This window comes from Triturus cristatus, chromosome 10, assembly GCF_964204655.1.
Source record: "Triturus cristatus chromosome 10, aTriCri1.1, whole genome shotgun sequence".
NCBI classification, from domain to species: domain Eukaryota; kingdom Metazoa; phylum Chordata; class Amphibia; order Caudata; family Salamandridae; genus Triturus; species Triturus cristatus.
The window spans coordinates 535,726,449-535,741,144 of NC_140593.1; the positions used below are offsets into that span (position 1 = coordinate 535,726,449).

A 14,696-nucleotide genomic window follows, 5' to 3' on the forward strand; every position below is an offset into this window, starting at 1 on the left:
CACACTATGCGCACGCCTCCACACCGCAGGGATCCGAGACAAGGCTCTGGAATGGACCACATCCTTCCTCTCAGGCAGAACCCAGAGAGTCTGCCTCCCCCATTCCGATCCGAAGCCTCCGAGATCATCTGCGGCGTACCCCAGGGTTCCTCCCTCAGCCCGACACTGTTTAACATCTACATGATCCCGCTTGCACACGTCGCCTGACAGCACGACCTCAACATAATCTCCTACGCCTACGACACTCAACTGATCCTCTCTCTCACCAATGACCCCATCACCGCCAAAGCCAACCTCCAAGAAGGAATGAAGGCCGTCACTGACTGGATGAAGATCAGCCGCCTGAAGCTGGACTCATACAAGACGGAAGTCCTCATCCTCTGCTCCAACCCTTCAGCCTGGGACGACTCCTGGTTGCCGACGGCACCGGGGACAGCTCCGACACCCACAGACCACGCACGCAACCTGGGAATCATCCTAGACTCAACGCTCTCAATGACCAAGCAAGTCAACGCCGTCTCCTCCTCCTGCTTCAACACCCTCCGCATGCGCCGTAAGATCTACAAATGGATCCCAACAAATACAAGAAAAACAGTCACCCAGGCCCTCGTCAGCAGCAGACTCGACTACGGAAACGTCCTCTACGCGGGAGCCCCGACCAAGCTCCTCAAACAACTACAACGCATCCAAAACGCCTCGGCGCGACTGATCCTCGACGTGCCACAGCCACATCACCCCCCACCTGAGAAATCTGCACTGGCTCCCCGTCAACAAGAGGATATCCCTCAAGCTCCTCATCCACGCACACAAGGCACTCCACAAGACCGGCCCTGCCTACCTCAACAGACGTCTCTCCTTCTACATCCCCAACCGCCAGCTACACTCCGCCGACCTCTCACTAGCCACCGTCCTGCGCATCCAAAGAACTACCACTGGTGAGAGATCCTTCTCCCACCTCGCCGCCAAAACATGGAACACCCTCCCACTGAGCCTACGACAGACCCAAGACCTGCTGACCTACAGGAGAACACTCAAGACTTGGCTGTTCGATCAGTAGCGGCCCCTCCCCCCCAGCTCCTTGAGACCCTCGCGGGTATGTAGTGCGCTTTACAAATGACTGATTGATTGATTGCATGTGCACATGGATACCCTCATCTCCCTTCAAAACACGGTAAGGTGGGTGCACACATTGTTTTCAAGTTGAATGCCTCTAAAGCTGTCATCTATGCATGTGTGTGAAATGCATGTAAGTGAATTGTACTAGCAAAATAGTGGTCATTTCTATGTGAAGGTCAAGTGAGTAGTTTGGCAATTGCAAAGCCGCCACTTTATGGCTGCCTAATAACAATTTACAGTGCATGTGTCAAACTCATCCGCACATGATAGCTCAGTAACTTAAACCTGTCCACTGCGAGCTAATGTGAGGGTCATACGTTGAATTCCTGCCACGGCCAAAGCTTCCTTTAAAATGCCCAGGTTGATAAATTGAGTTAAGACCTAGTAAATCTTCTTTTTAACAGGGCTTAGAAATGACAGGAATGTGGCGTAAAGGGCTAAGAAACGCACCTAAATCTTTCAGCCAAAAGCAGCAAAGAAAGCATGACAAAGTGCATAAAAATATACAGGATTCAAAAAGCGCATGTGCAGGAAATGAAAAATTAACTATGCTAAACGGAAAACAGAAAAGAGTAAATAAAAATAACGTTTTCCTTAACCTATACTCGCCTCAATGCCTACGGCCGGCAGGGGGCAGAAAACAAAAATGAGACAGGCCTGAACGACTCTACCAATTACGAGGACTAGCCGAATCTAACGGATTGATGCGTTATCTTAATACCCCAACACTGATAAAATATGGCTAGATGTAGGTGTACATTATCTAAGAAGCATTGTTAAAGCCAATAAGCCTCATCTCTTGTTGGGGATTTGCCAGTGCCTTTTGTCTATGGTGTTCCACATTGACAAAAAGAAACAAGCATTAAAAATGCAATAGGTCTCGCCTTTAATTAAATTAAAGCCATTTGCTTTGCTATACAATACCATTAGCAAAGCAAATGGCTTTAACTTAATCAAAGGCGAGACCTATTGCATTTTCAATGCTTGTTCTCAACTGATGTCAAGTTGTCCTTCATGGGCTTACTGTTTGACTGTACTTGCCGGTTTGATGACAAGGCAGACTCTGCCCTTGAGCAGTTCACGGAGTACACTACAACCCACTCCCTTTGCTTATTGGCCCCACCTCACCAGGTGCATCAGCCCCACTGTTTTTTTGTGTCTTTGTCAGAGGTACCCCATACCGTCAGCCAATCCACCTCCGGCTTAGCACCTAGCAGATTCGTAGTTACGGCTGTGGTGCCCCCTGCCGTCAAGGTCAACAGGCCTCCCAGACTACTACCACCCTCTGCAGTCATATCGGACATGCCCCTGTAGCTTGTGAGGCCCAACGATTCTTGATGGGTTGGCAGGTTATAACATCTGTCAGGTGGGCCATGCAAATTGTTCAGAAGGGTTATGCCCTTAACTTCTTTTCCTCACTGCCACATCTTTCACTGTTCCCCTAACTACTGACAGAGGACCATCTTTCCTTATTGTGGCTGGAAGTGTAACCCCTTCTGGCCAAAGGGGTTATCAATAGGGTGCCCGTGCCAAAAGTAGAACATAGTTTCTATTCTCGCTGCTTTCTGGAAACCAAGAAGCGAGGAGGCCGCCAGACTATTTTAGACCTGCTCCTCACCTCAATGCCTTCCCTCCAAAAGGAAAAGTTCAGAAATGCTCACGGTGGCCCAGGTCTCGACTGCCTTCAACCCTGGGAGTGGATGGTGGCGCAGGACCTGCAGGACACCTATTTACATTTCACTATCTGCATGTTTTAGAGTTTTATATTGCACAAACTGCACCCAAAGATATCAGGTATCAGAGCGCTTTACATGAGTACCAGTTACGTTACAGATGGACATATTCATTTAAAAAAAAATGTTTTTAGGCACGGGCAGATTAAGTGATTTGCCCAGAATCACAGGATGTTGAGCGTCATTGCCGTCATGCATGCCGTCATGCATATCGTGGTCAGTCAGTAGAATTTTCAGTTTGCTGCCTCGCCAGTGCCCCTCAGGTGTTGACAAAAGTGATTTCAGTGGTGGCAGCCCATCTTCGGAGATCGGGGTGCTAGTCTTCTGTTACCTCGGCGACTAGCAGTTCAAGTTGGCTCGCCACTTCCAGATTACAGTGAACCTACTGTCATCTTCGGTGTTCACTATCAATGTGCTGAAGTCACATCTGACTCCTTCTCAAACACTCCCTTTCATTTGAGCCATTTTGAAAACATTTGGTTTTGCTCTTTTCTCCAGGGAAAGAGAGTGCAGGAAATTCAGACTATGATCCCGATCTTTCAGCCTTTGTCCTGGATTTCAGTGGAGGCTTCTCCGAGGCAGCTGGGACTGATGGGCTCCTGCATCCTGCTGGTTGAGTATGCCAAGTAGCATATGCGGGCTCTAAAATGGGATCTGAAGTCTCAATAAGCCCGACATCAAGGGAATCTCTGACCACGTTCAGATTTTGGAAGAGCCTGCAAAAGGCATACAGTGGTGGTTGCTGGCCTGCGATTAGGTCAGCGGCAGCCCACTCTCCTTTCCCCACCCAGAGCGGACAGTGGTGACTGATGCATCACTTCTGTGTTGCGGTGACTATCTGGTAGAGGTGGGGATCAGAAGCTTCAGGCCTCTGGCAGAGTCCTGGCTCCATATCAGCCTTCTGGAGCCATCTGCTTGGTGTTGAAAGCCTTCCTTCCGTCCATCAAGGGGATGCTGTTGCAGGTGCTTATGGACAACACCACCCCATGTGGTACTGCAACAGACAGGATAGTGTGGTGTCACAGACCCTGTGCCAGCAGGCCTTGTGCCTCTGGAAATGACTGGACCAACAAGAGATCTTCCTGATGGTGAACCACCTGGCAGTGTGATTGAATGCCAGGGTGGGCAAGCTCAATTGTCAGCTCCTAGCGGATCACAAGTGCGATTTACAACTGAAGATGGTGCAAGGCCTCTTACACAAAAAGGAGAACCTTGCCTTGATCTGTAGGCCACTGTCAATAACGTGAAGTGCCTGCACTTCGGCGTTTCCATGTTGTCTCTTGCACCGACATGTTCTACGCAGTTGGAACTCAGGACTCCTGTATGCATTTCTGTCGATACCTCAAGAAGATTCACAAGATCCGCACCACCCGGGCCCAAGCCTGAACATTTGTCCTCTGATCAGATTGCCCCTTCGGGAAGACCTGATGTCACAGCAGCAGGGCAGGGTTTGCATCTGGGCCTTTGCAATCTCCACCTTCATGCTTGAAGATTGAGCGGCAACAGCCGTACACCTACAGCCTTCCTCGGAAGGTAGTTGATGTCACCTTGGTAGCCAGGCATCCTTCAACAAAAACGATATATGCTTGTTGTTGAGACAGATTTGTGGCTTGGTGCGGTACCCCCCCCTCCTCCAGGCAAGGTTATCTGATGCTCTTTCTGCCTTTTTACCGTTGCCTGATCAGCCTTCTTTGTTTAAGTCTCCAGAGTGGGTCCATAACTTGTTCTTCACATTTTTTATGTGCACTCCCTTTGAGCCTCATCATAGCTGTTCCTTGAGGCTCGTCATCCTCAAGACCATGCTCCTCGTGCTTTCACATTGGTGCAGCATGTGAGTGAGCTTCAAGCTCTTTGTGCCAACTCGCAGTACACCACTTTCTTCCCAGACTTACTGGTTCTGCGGACCCCTGCATCTTTCTTGCCTAAAGTTGTGATGCCGTTCCATGTTGGTCAAAACATTACCCTCATGGCATTCTATGCTACATGTCACCGCTCTAAGGAAGGAGAAAAGACTTCATTGCTTGGACCCCAAGAAAGCGTTGACTTCTACATAGATTGTAGCAAAGAACACCGGGTGGACGATCAGCTCTTTGTGGCGTTCACTGCGGGAAAGAAAGTTAAGGATGTGCAGAAGAGAACTATCTCACAGTGCAGTGTGCTCACCGCTAAGATCTGCTACGCATTGGCTAAAAAGCAGCCTCCGGAAGGACTGCACACTCATTCTACTAGGCCAAATCTGCTACTACTGCATTAGCTCTGATCCCCTGTCCTACACATTTGCCAGGGGCCTACATAGGCGTCCCACCATACGTTCACGGAGCACTATTGGCTGCATTGTCAGGTTCGCAATTTGCCTGCTCAGTTTTACAGGTCTTTCTGGTTTGAGTCCATCCAAGGCCCCCTTTCAAATAAGTAATACCTTCTTATCATTTCAGAAGGTGAGGAATCTGCTGCTAGAAGTTTCTATCAGAAGTACAGGTTATTACCTTCGGTAATGTTCTTTCAGGTAGAGAGTTTATCTAGCCATTCTGTCTAGCCACAGATTCTCCACCGACCCTCCTATCCTCCCCATTCTGTTGTTGGCCTCTCTCAGTTAATAAGATCCAAAGTCTAGGTATCTATACACTGTCCACCCCAATTTACTTTTGGGGCTCTGTGTCTGGGGGTGCAGTCAGACTCAAATAACTGACCACAGGAGTGGCGCATTTAGAGGCTCCACACGTTATTTCTGGAGTGGTATGGCATTAGTGCTGACCTGCATGGGTCCACAGGTACTGCTGAAAAGTTTCCAGATCCAGTCTGATGCCTGTAGAGCATTCAAAAGGTGAGGAATCTGCAGCTGGATAGTCTCTACCAGGAAGAGCTTTATCGAAGGTAAGTAAAATTTTCATTTTATCAATTGAATTGTTAATTAAATACTTAGTTACTGATATCTTTTACAGTGCTTGCATTCAGATGTAATATGAATTTTAGATTTAATCTGCACAGAATCACAATACCTGAATATTCTAGTGGAATGCCTAGCCACACTATTTATACATTCATAGATGTGTACCCAATTCTAGCCAATTTGGTAATACTGTCATATTTGGATCCTAAATACCTTGTGTAGGTCTGATTTATGCCTTCGTGTTGATGGCATATGGTTACAATTGAAGCATAGTTTGCCTCATTTTCAGAGTTGAACAATTTGTTAGATGGTGCTTCTTTACACATGTGCTATAATCATATAATATTTTCGAAAACTGGACTTCAGTGGAGCATGGGTAGCCAGTCCTGATAAAAGGAAGACTGAGAGTCATGTTTTAGGGTAAATGGGTTGCACAAAATGGCATACATTATTCCTGCTATAGATTCTCCTATATTTGAGTCATTAAAATACCAGATAGTTTATTATCTGACTTCCAGATGTATCCTTATCGCTTCTATTTGGGTTGATTTGGGGAGATGAGACACACTCCTTAGAATAAGGACCTCCATAGAATTGGTGTCTTGATTACGATATGGAAGCCAAGCTGATGAACCTTGTATACTAGCAAGTATAATTTTTAATACAGTAGGCCTTCAACAGCATCCTTGCATAAAAAACAATGTTTACTATTGAATGTATTCACCGTTCAGGTTTCAAATTCTTTTTTGTGTGTATGTTTCATATCAAACATTACATGTGACACCATTAGCCTGTTGTTGATTATTCATTGATCATTCATTATGAATGGCGTGAGCCTGAAATAATTTTAAAAGATAGGAAGAAATCAACAACTGCACCCAAAACATGGAGCAAGTAACAGAACTTGGAACTGTTGACACCGAAGAAACGCAAAGTGGTATTATTTTATTTGGTGTGACAGAGAAAAAGTATGGTACAAAGAGGGTTATATGATGATACCAAAGGGGATGATGGACGGAGCGCTTGAGCAAATCAAACACTCGCCCCAGTCAACTGATCTGGGTTTAATCCATCATCATTCTTTAGCTCACTCCGCCACCCCAGTTCAGAGATGGCCATATTGTAAGTGTCCCGTACACCAGTGATACCCAGGTCTCTGATACCCAGGGTTTCCTGACATTTATGTAGGGGTCCTTGACACCCAGATCCCTCGGAGTATGTCATAATGAGGCTGTTGGTGTGGCAGGAACAGGGGATCTCCTAGATTTAGTCAGATTACTGAGGGACCCTCAAGTACGGGGGCATGAAGCAGAGGTCCTTTAGTCTGTAAAAATATTGACCCAGTGAGCTTGATCTCAAAGTAAATCAGTGCTTTGACATAGCTAAGTTTTGTGTAAACTGTTACATTTCCAGGAGCTGCCATAGTTTATTAAACCAAAGCGCGCAAGGCAGTGTTATTTTTCTCTCTCCGGAATAGTGCTTTGAAGTGACTTGCTGCCTCCAGCATGTGTAGTGTTAGGTCCCAGTCATGGGAGGTCATGTCCTCCAGATTAGCTGACCATGTACCCAGGATAGTACTGGGTCTGCCGAAATAGGGATATCCCAGTGTTCCTTTGCTGTGCCCCAGGACTTCTCACAGAACCTCTGAATGACTGAGTCTGACCATCAGATGTGAGTAATGATACTCCCAGGTATTTACAATTTTCAGATCTTTGCAATTTTATCCCATGCAAGTGTCAAGCCTTTTTTCTTTCTAACTTTTCAAAACACATCTGTGTTTGAAGCAAAGATACAGTGCAAGAATCGCACCTCACATGGGCATGGATAATAAGTGCACAGTGGACCTCATATTTAAATCATTATAAGCCATCTGGCTAAGGTACACTTCTGATTTGCAACTTGCAAAGTTTTTGGTGAAAAAGAGAGTACTGTTATGGAGTTTATCATGTAGATCACAAGTTTTGTGTACAGTGAAAGCATTTCTACAAAGTGAAGAATATTGTGTTTGTAACGGAAGGCCCAGTTCTTTCTGTGCTTATTAGCTGTAATTTAATGTACATAAACATGTAGATAAACATACTGTGCATGTTTCCACTATTTAGTGTTGGGCTCGGATGTGTACACCTTGATTTTTTTTCTAAATAGGTCTTTTCTGGACATTGTGACACCACCCTCACTTGGTAATGCGCATGGGAATTAGCTCCATTGTTAGAATGTTTCTTCTCTGCCATCAGGTTCCAACTTGTTGAAGTGAGCACCGGATCAGCACACGTAGTGTTCTGGCTGGGCCTTCTGATCGTTCTTTGGCAGTTCTTCAAATCAATACTGCTCTTTGTCGGTCTCCACCGTCATGATCCTTTCACTCCGTGTTGGTCAACAGCCTCTCTACTCTTGTGTTTTGAATTGAGAATGTCCTTTTAATGGAAAGGACTCCACTTCAGTTCTGTCCTACTTGCCACAACAAGAACCCGAGAACCGACCTCCACGGGCTTTGCAACCTTCGCTTGTCTCCAGATCACTGTGAAGACTCCTGTTGAGTGTGTCTTCTGCTCAATAGCAAGAAAACCCTTTGAAACCGTCATGCACGTTGAATAGCCTCGGCCTCCATGATGCATAGAAGAGAGGAGGATGCTACCCCGGACCTCTTTCATGAGCAAGAGGAGTCGAATATGGAGCAAGTGAATGCTCCAGGTGCCAAAATCAAGGAAGCTTTGTTGCTCAAAATAATCGACTCCGAGATGGATATCGAAATAGAATAGTATCCACTAGGCCAATGGCCACCAAAAATCACAGTGAGTTCTGGCATCCCTTCTACTCACCAAATGGAAGCACCAGCCCTAAGCTCTCTTGCCATTTCTGAGGCCTCTGGTGCACCACTGCCTTCAGGCCATGGTCGACACCTTCATTCCGAGCTGAAACAGATGCCTGTTCCACTCTCAGGGCTGAAGTCCTCCTCGAGCATCGACCGTCTCTTCAGCGCCAGATTCAAAGACGCAGGCTCGGCCACCCTCGAACTCGAAAAGGGTGGATCCGAAGTTTTCGGAGCCGAAACACACTGCCCGAAGCAGCTACCTTTGAGGACTTTGACCAACCAATTCTTCAGCAACTGCAGGAACATTTCACTGCCAAGCAGCAGCAAATCTCCATCCAGTCGGGCACTGGTCACATCCATGCACAACCTCTACATTTGCTGAAAGACTCTTCCTCAGAAGAGGAAATTTATGTTTGAAGAAGCCCTTAACCCTACTGTGCCTCCAACTCCCGAAAAGCCTAAAAGGCTTGACAGGGCTGCGCCTCCATTTCCTCCTGCTAGACCTTCTCCTCCACTCTCTCCTCTCCCTTCCCCACCCTCTCCTTTTCTTTTACTGCATGTGGCTTCTCAACAACACTCACCAAAGGGGTTCCTCGGACTCGTGGGGTGGGGACAGTCCACGGCTACCTATGACACTCCTAATTGCCCACTGGCCCAGACCCTTAAGATGATTATGAAGCAGAACCTCCAGTGGATACAGACCCAGACTTGTACCCCGCAAGACTTTCACCCCCAGATGACTCCACTTCTTACCAAAAGGTACTTTAAAGGGCAGCTACTTTCCACAATGCGGAAATGCATGTGCAACATGAGCAGGTTGACTTCCAGCCAACCCTCCCTATAGTACCTTCTCATGCACAAAGCAGTTCTTAGACCAGCTACTGATATATTTAAGGAGCCAGTTAAAGTAAGGGTAGTTACACCTAGGGTCGATAAGAAATGTAAAGCCTCCCCTAATGACCCTCCATACCTACGAGGTTTGTTACCACCTGACTCTTTAGTTGTGCATACAGCTAGGAAACAAGCTAACACACAGGGCACAGGTTAAAAACCCCCTCCGTACCAAGAGAGCAAGAACATTTATGCTGGGGGCAAAGGAGTGGCAGCACAGGCTGCTACACATTGGTGTATTGCCAACTCCATTGGCTCACTATCCCGGAATGACCGAGCCCATTGGGATCACATGGCGGACCTCTTCAATAAGAGATTTAGGCCCTCTATGCCAAAGGGGCTGTAGAGTTGGTCCTGCAACAGCACTGTGGAAAAGGGGTCTTTTCCTTGTGCTTTCTTATCCCCAAAAAGGACTGCTTCCTCTGACCCACCCGTGATCTCGGTCTCCTCAACAAATACATTCTGTCAGCGCACTTCCACATAGTGACTCTACGGGATGTCATACCACTAATACAGAAAGGCGACTTGATTGCCCTCGATCTGAATGATGCCTACTTACACATACCCCCAGCGCATTGAAGATACCTGCGGTTTGTGCTGAGTGGACAACATTGCCAGTTCAAAGTACTTTCATTCGGGGTTACCATAGTCCCAAGGGTCTTTATCAAATGCCTGGCCTTGGTTGCAGCTCATCTCAGGAAGAGCAGTATGAACCTATTTCCTTACCTGGATGACTGGCTGATGAAGAGCACCACGCGCCAACTATGCTTAGCGCACATCCAGGCCACCATCCAGACCTTACACTGTCTTGGTTTCACCATCAATTTGGCCAAATCCCACCTCCTGCCCCTACAAGTGCGGCCCTTCAAGACTCATGAGTGGGGAAGGCGTTCTCCAGTCTAGCATGAGTACAAGTCTTCCAAAACGTGCTGCCTATTTTATAGACAGATCGTCAGGTAACAGAACTGTGATGGTTTGTTCGGCATGATGGCATCTTAATAACCATGGTTCCTCATGCCAGACAGCACATGCGTCCTTTACAGGCGTGCTTAGCAGCACAGTGGTCTCAAGCGGAGGGTCATCTAGAGGATTTAGTGTTGGTTTGGGAACGCACACATGTGCTCTGATGGAGCACAAATAACCCGGTCAAGGGGCGGCCCTTCCTGGATCCAGTTCCGCAAGAGACCATCATCATCTCAAAAATTTCACTATTCTGGGTAAGTGGCCGCCTGCCCAGCAATGCCTCCACATCAACCACCTGGAGCTGCTGGCTATACAGCTTGCTGTTCCGGCATTTCATGCTCCAAGACAAGACAGTCTGATACACACAGACAACACAAATGCCATGATTTACTCACAAAAATAAGGAAACACACACTCAATCCAGCTGTCCAGTATGGTCCAGAGCATTTGTCAGTGGATGATGCATCACAGAGTACATCTGATCATTCAACACATTCCCGGGTTGGACAATGATTTGGCAGAACTGCTCAGCAGGACAAATCAACAAGTCCACGAGTGGGACCTCTGCCCCCAAGTCCTACTCCCAACGTTGGGGGCTCCCACAAATAGACTTGTTCGCCACCGCAGATAATTCACAATGCCCAAACTTCGTGGCCAGGCAACAATACCCACAGTCTATGGGCAATGCACTTTGGAAGAACTGGTCTGGGATATTTGCCTACGCTTTTCTGCCTCTCCCACTCCTACCGTTTGTGGTACAGAGGCTGAGACAGTCATCCTGGTGGCACCAACCTGGGCATGCCAGCCTTTGCATTCCACATTGCTGGAACTCTCTCTGGTTCCTAGCCAGAAGCTCCCCAAGAGGCCGGACCTTCTCACACAAAATCACGGCACTCTGACACCCCAGCCCTCAGCGGCTCAACATGGTGAGGTCACAAAGTTTGGCTGTCTAAACCTCCCGGGGGAATGTAGGTCTATTCTTAAAGAAGCACACAGGCCCACTACCAGGGCCTGCTACGCAGCTAAATCGAAGTGTTTTGTGCACTCCTGTCCTCCTAAATGTACCAGTCCTCTCACAGCATTGGGACAAGACATTCCCTGTTACCTGCTCCACCTCCATCTTGCCTTGCCTACACTTCCATTTGATTACACCTGGCAGCAATAGCTGCCTACTTGCAAAATATGCATACCAATCACTAAAGCTTTTATGGAAGGCCTCAAAAGGGATATCCTACCTCAGACGCCTCCTGCGCTTGATTGGAACCTCAATGTAGTCCTTCCAAGGCTCATGGACCCGTCTTTTGAACCCCTTCACTCCTGTCCATTGCAGTTTTTCACGTGGAATGTGCCTTTTTTTGGTAGCCATCATTTTCCTCAGGCGGGTTAGCGGAATTCACGTTATTACCTTGGAGGAGCCTTTCTTCTAGGTACATCACAATAGGGTGGTCCTCTGAGCCAATCCGAGATTTCTCCCTAAGGTAGTCTCCAGTTTTTACTTTAATCGCATAATCGAGCTCCCAGTCTTTTTTCCACACCCATAGATTGTGGTGCAGCGTGATTTACATACTCAAGATGTCAAGAGAGCATAATGTACTAGATTGACAGAATAAAATCCTTTGTAAAGCTTAACAGCTTTTCGTGGCATACTCTAATCCACACAAGGGGCATGCCATTTCCAAGGCAACTGTTGCACGCTGGTTGTTCAAATGCATGTAGACTTCTGGTAAATCTAAAAGAGCCCAGCCTGCCCATCCAGACCTCATTCTACTAGTAAGAAGGGAGCTTCTATCGCCTTCTTAGGTAACATACTATTAGCTGACCTGTTTAAGGCAGCTACTTGGTCCACCCCTCATACATTTACCAAAGACTATTGCTTGGATATCCTGGCCAGACAACAAGCTAGAGTTGGCCAGGCAATCCTACCTACACTTTTCCAGTCTACTGCAACATCCTCAGTCTAAGTCTTTACAGTCTATGTGCAGCATGTGAATCTATGGCTACATATGCTATAAAAGGAAAACGTTATACATCCTGTAAGCATCTGTTTGTGGCATGTAGTGCTGTAGATTCACATGCGCCCACCCTCCTCTTTGGCTGCTTGTGGTTGTTGCAGATATTTTCTTTCGCTTTCGTTTTCATTAATACTTTGCTTTGCATGGTCATCTTTTCTGTGTCTCAATGCTCCATCTCCAATCTAGCCCTCTGTGCGGGGGAAAAACAATCTAACAATTGAGCCAATGCCCATGCACATTGCCAAAAATGGATGGAGTCATTAGGTCACATGATTTGAAAAAAAATATTTTGTACATGTCCTAGTCTAACACTAGATGGCGGAAGTATGCAAAGCATTTGAATCTACAGAACTACATGCCTCAAACAGATACAGGGTAAGTAAATGGTTTTACAAATACCAACTAAGTCAGTTTCTTGGCATATACAGCTACATCAAAGTGGCAGTGATATCAATGAACACGCATTGCAATTTCCAAAGTCTGGAATGAGCCTAACTGTGGCAGAATTGTCACTGCTCCAGGTGACTGTTATACAGAAAATGATAAAGCATAAAACTTCCTTTGGAGGGAGCCCTTTTTTCATCGATTAGAATGTAGTCTCTCTTCAAAATATTTGTTGATTAAGATGGCACACTTTGAGATTTCAAATAATGTTTTTCAGAAGGTGAACTAATGGATTGTGATGTAAAATCAGACTCCAGTCCAGAACGGGAATGTGCAGACGATGACATTAAAGGAATTGAAATAGATTGCATCAAAAAGAAAAAAAGAAAGCCATATAGACCTGGTAGGTGGTGATTATATACACACACACACAAAGCATTCCTGATAAATATTTCTGAAGAAAAATGGGCACTTGGTATTAGTAAAAACATTTGATGTTGCTTTTTTCTTATTTTTAAATAAAAATTATTTCTGGAAACATTCAAATTTACTGCTCAGATACCATTGCTTTCTTCTCAATCCAAAGATCGTAGGTGGTAACGGTGAAGGCTTATTGCAAGTATGAAAACTTACAGAAATATGAGCTCTATTTACAATTTTTGCAGAATATTTATATGTGATAGTATACTTAATTTAATATTATAAAGCCAAATATATGTTCGACCCTCAAAATCTATATATCTTTTGAATTCCGCCGATGGAGGATAGTGGACTTGACACAAAATTCCATGAACTTCTGCAGTAAAGAAGTTGAATAGATTCTAGTAAGATTTGTTTAGCATACTTAACTTTTCTGTTGAAATTCCTCTATCAAAAGTGAGTAACAGAGTTTTCAGCCTTTTAATACAGAAATTTGTGGTTCACCCTTTTTAGGCATTGGTGGATTTATGATTCGTCAAAGAAGCCGTACTGGTCAAGGAAAGGCAAAGCGGTCACTGTCCAGAAAGGATTCCTCTGGTTCCATTTCTGAGCAAAGGCTTGGCATGGAAGATGGTAATGAGTATTTTAAGAAATTTACTTTTTTCACAAAATGTAAGGAAATATTCAATACTGCACGTCTTTTAAACGTTATTTACAATACAAAGAGCCATGTTATGAAGACCATTTTTTTGGCATATAAAATGTACACTTTAAACGCTTTTATAAAAAATGTTTTGGTTTAAGAAAATAACTTTTTGATATCATGTATACATTGTTGAAGGCTGGAGCGAACAACTGCCTGGCACTCCTATCGATGAATGCATTCCTAGATCTGACAGTACTGAGAAAATGAAGAAACGCTACAGAAAAAAGAAAAATAAACTGGAAGAAACATTCCCATCCTACTTGCAGGTAATTCATTATAATTAAAACATAAACATAAATGAGTTAATAATTTTGTGGTTTTTTTCTAACCTTTAGCAAAGAGTCATAAAGATATTTATTCCTTTTTTTATGGCGTGGTTGATTCGAAAACGTTTTTGTTTCATTGTGTTGGCCATAAGAGTAATGACATTCTGCTATGACAATGATCCTTCGCCACACCCTGCTGCATACTTTGAAACCATGTTTAGAATTATTTTTCCGCATCATATATTTAAGGGTGAGATCACACAGCAAAATTGCTGGTGTAGAGGAAATAGTCCAGTTTCTTCCTCATCACCAAATAGTCAACAGAGCTTTTTTTAAACTCTGAATCGCGTTCCAGCACAGGTATTCCTTATTCCTACGAAACACAAGATAGGGACACAGATTTCGAAAATACTTCAGCAGCCTCTTAGCGGCAGTCACAACATAGTCATGCTAAAAGACAAAGGATTAAAGTGTTTAATTTAGGTAGTAAGAGAAAAACAAGC

At 45.3% G+C, this 14,696-nt stretch overlaps 1 protein-coding gene across 9 annotated transcripts in view; it reads left to right on the plus strand.

Annotated features, from left to right (window-relative positions):
- KMT2C (lysine methyltransferase 2C) overlaps positions 1-14,696 on the plus strand; it is a 1,736,691-nt gene that overhangs the window by 719,861 nt on the left and 1,002,134 nt on the right. For 7 of the 9 annotated variants that reach the window (XM_085632007.1, XM_085632012.1, XM_085632004.1 and 4 more), the window contains exons 23-25: positions 13,079-13,204; positions 13,735-13,854; positions 14,063-14,193. In XM_085632007.1, the coding sequence (XP_085488133.1) occupies positions 13,079-13,204; positions 13,735-13,854; positions 14,063-14,193 (377 nt within the window). The remainder of the gene's footprint in view (positions 1-13,078; positions 13,205-13,734; positions 13,855-14,062; positions 14,194-14,696) is intronic. The other 2 variants (XM_085632006.1, XM_085632009.1) reach the window with 1 other exon arrangement.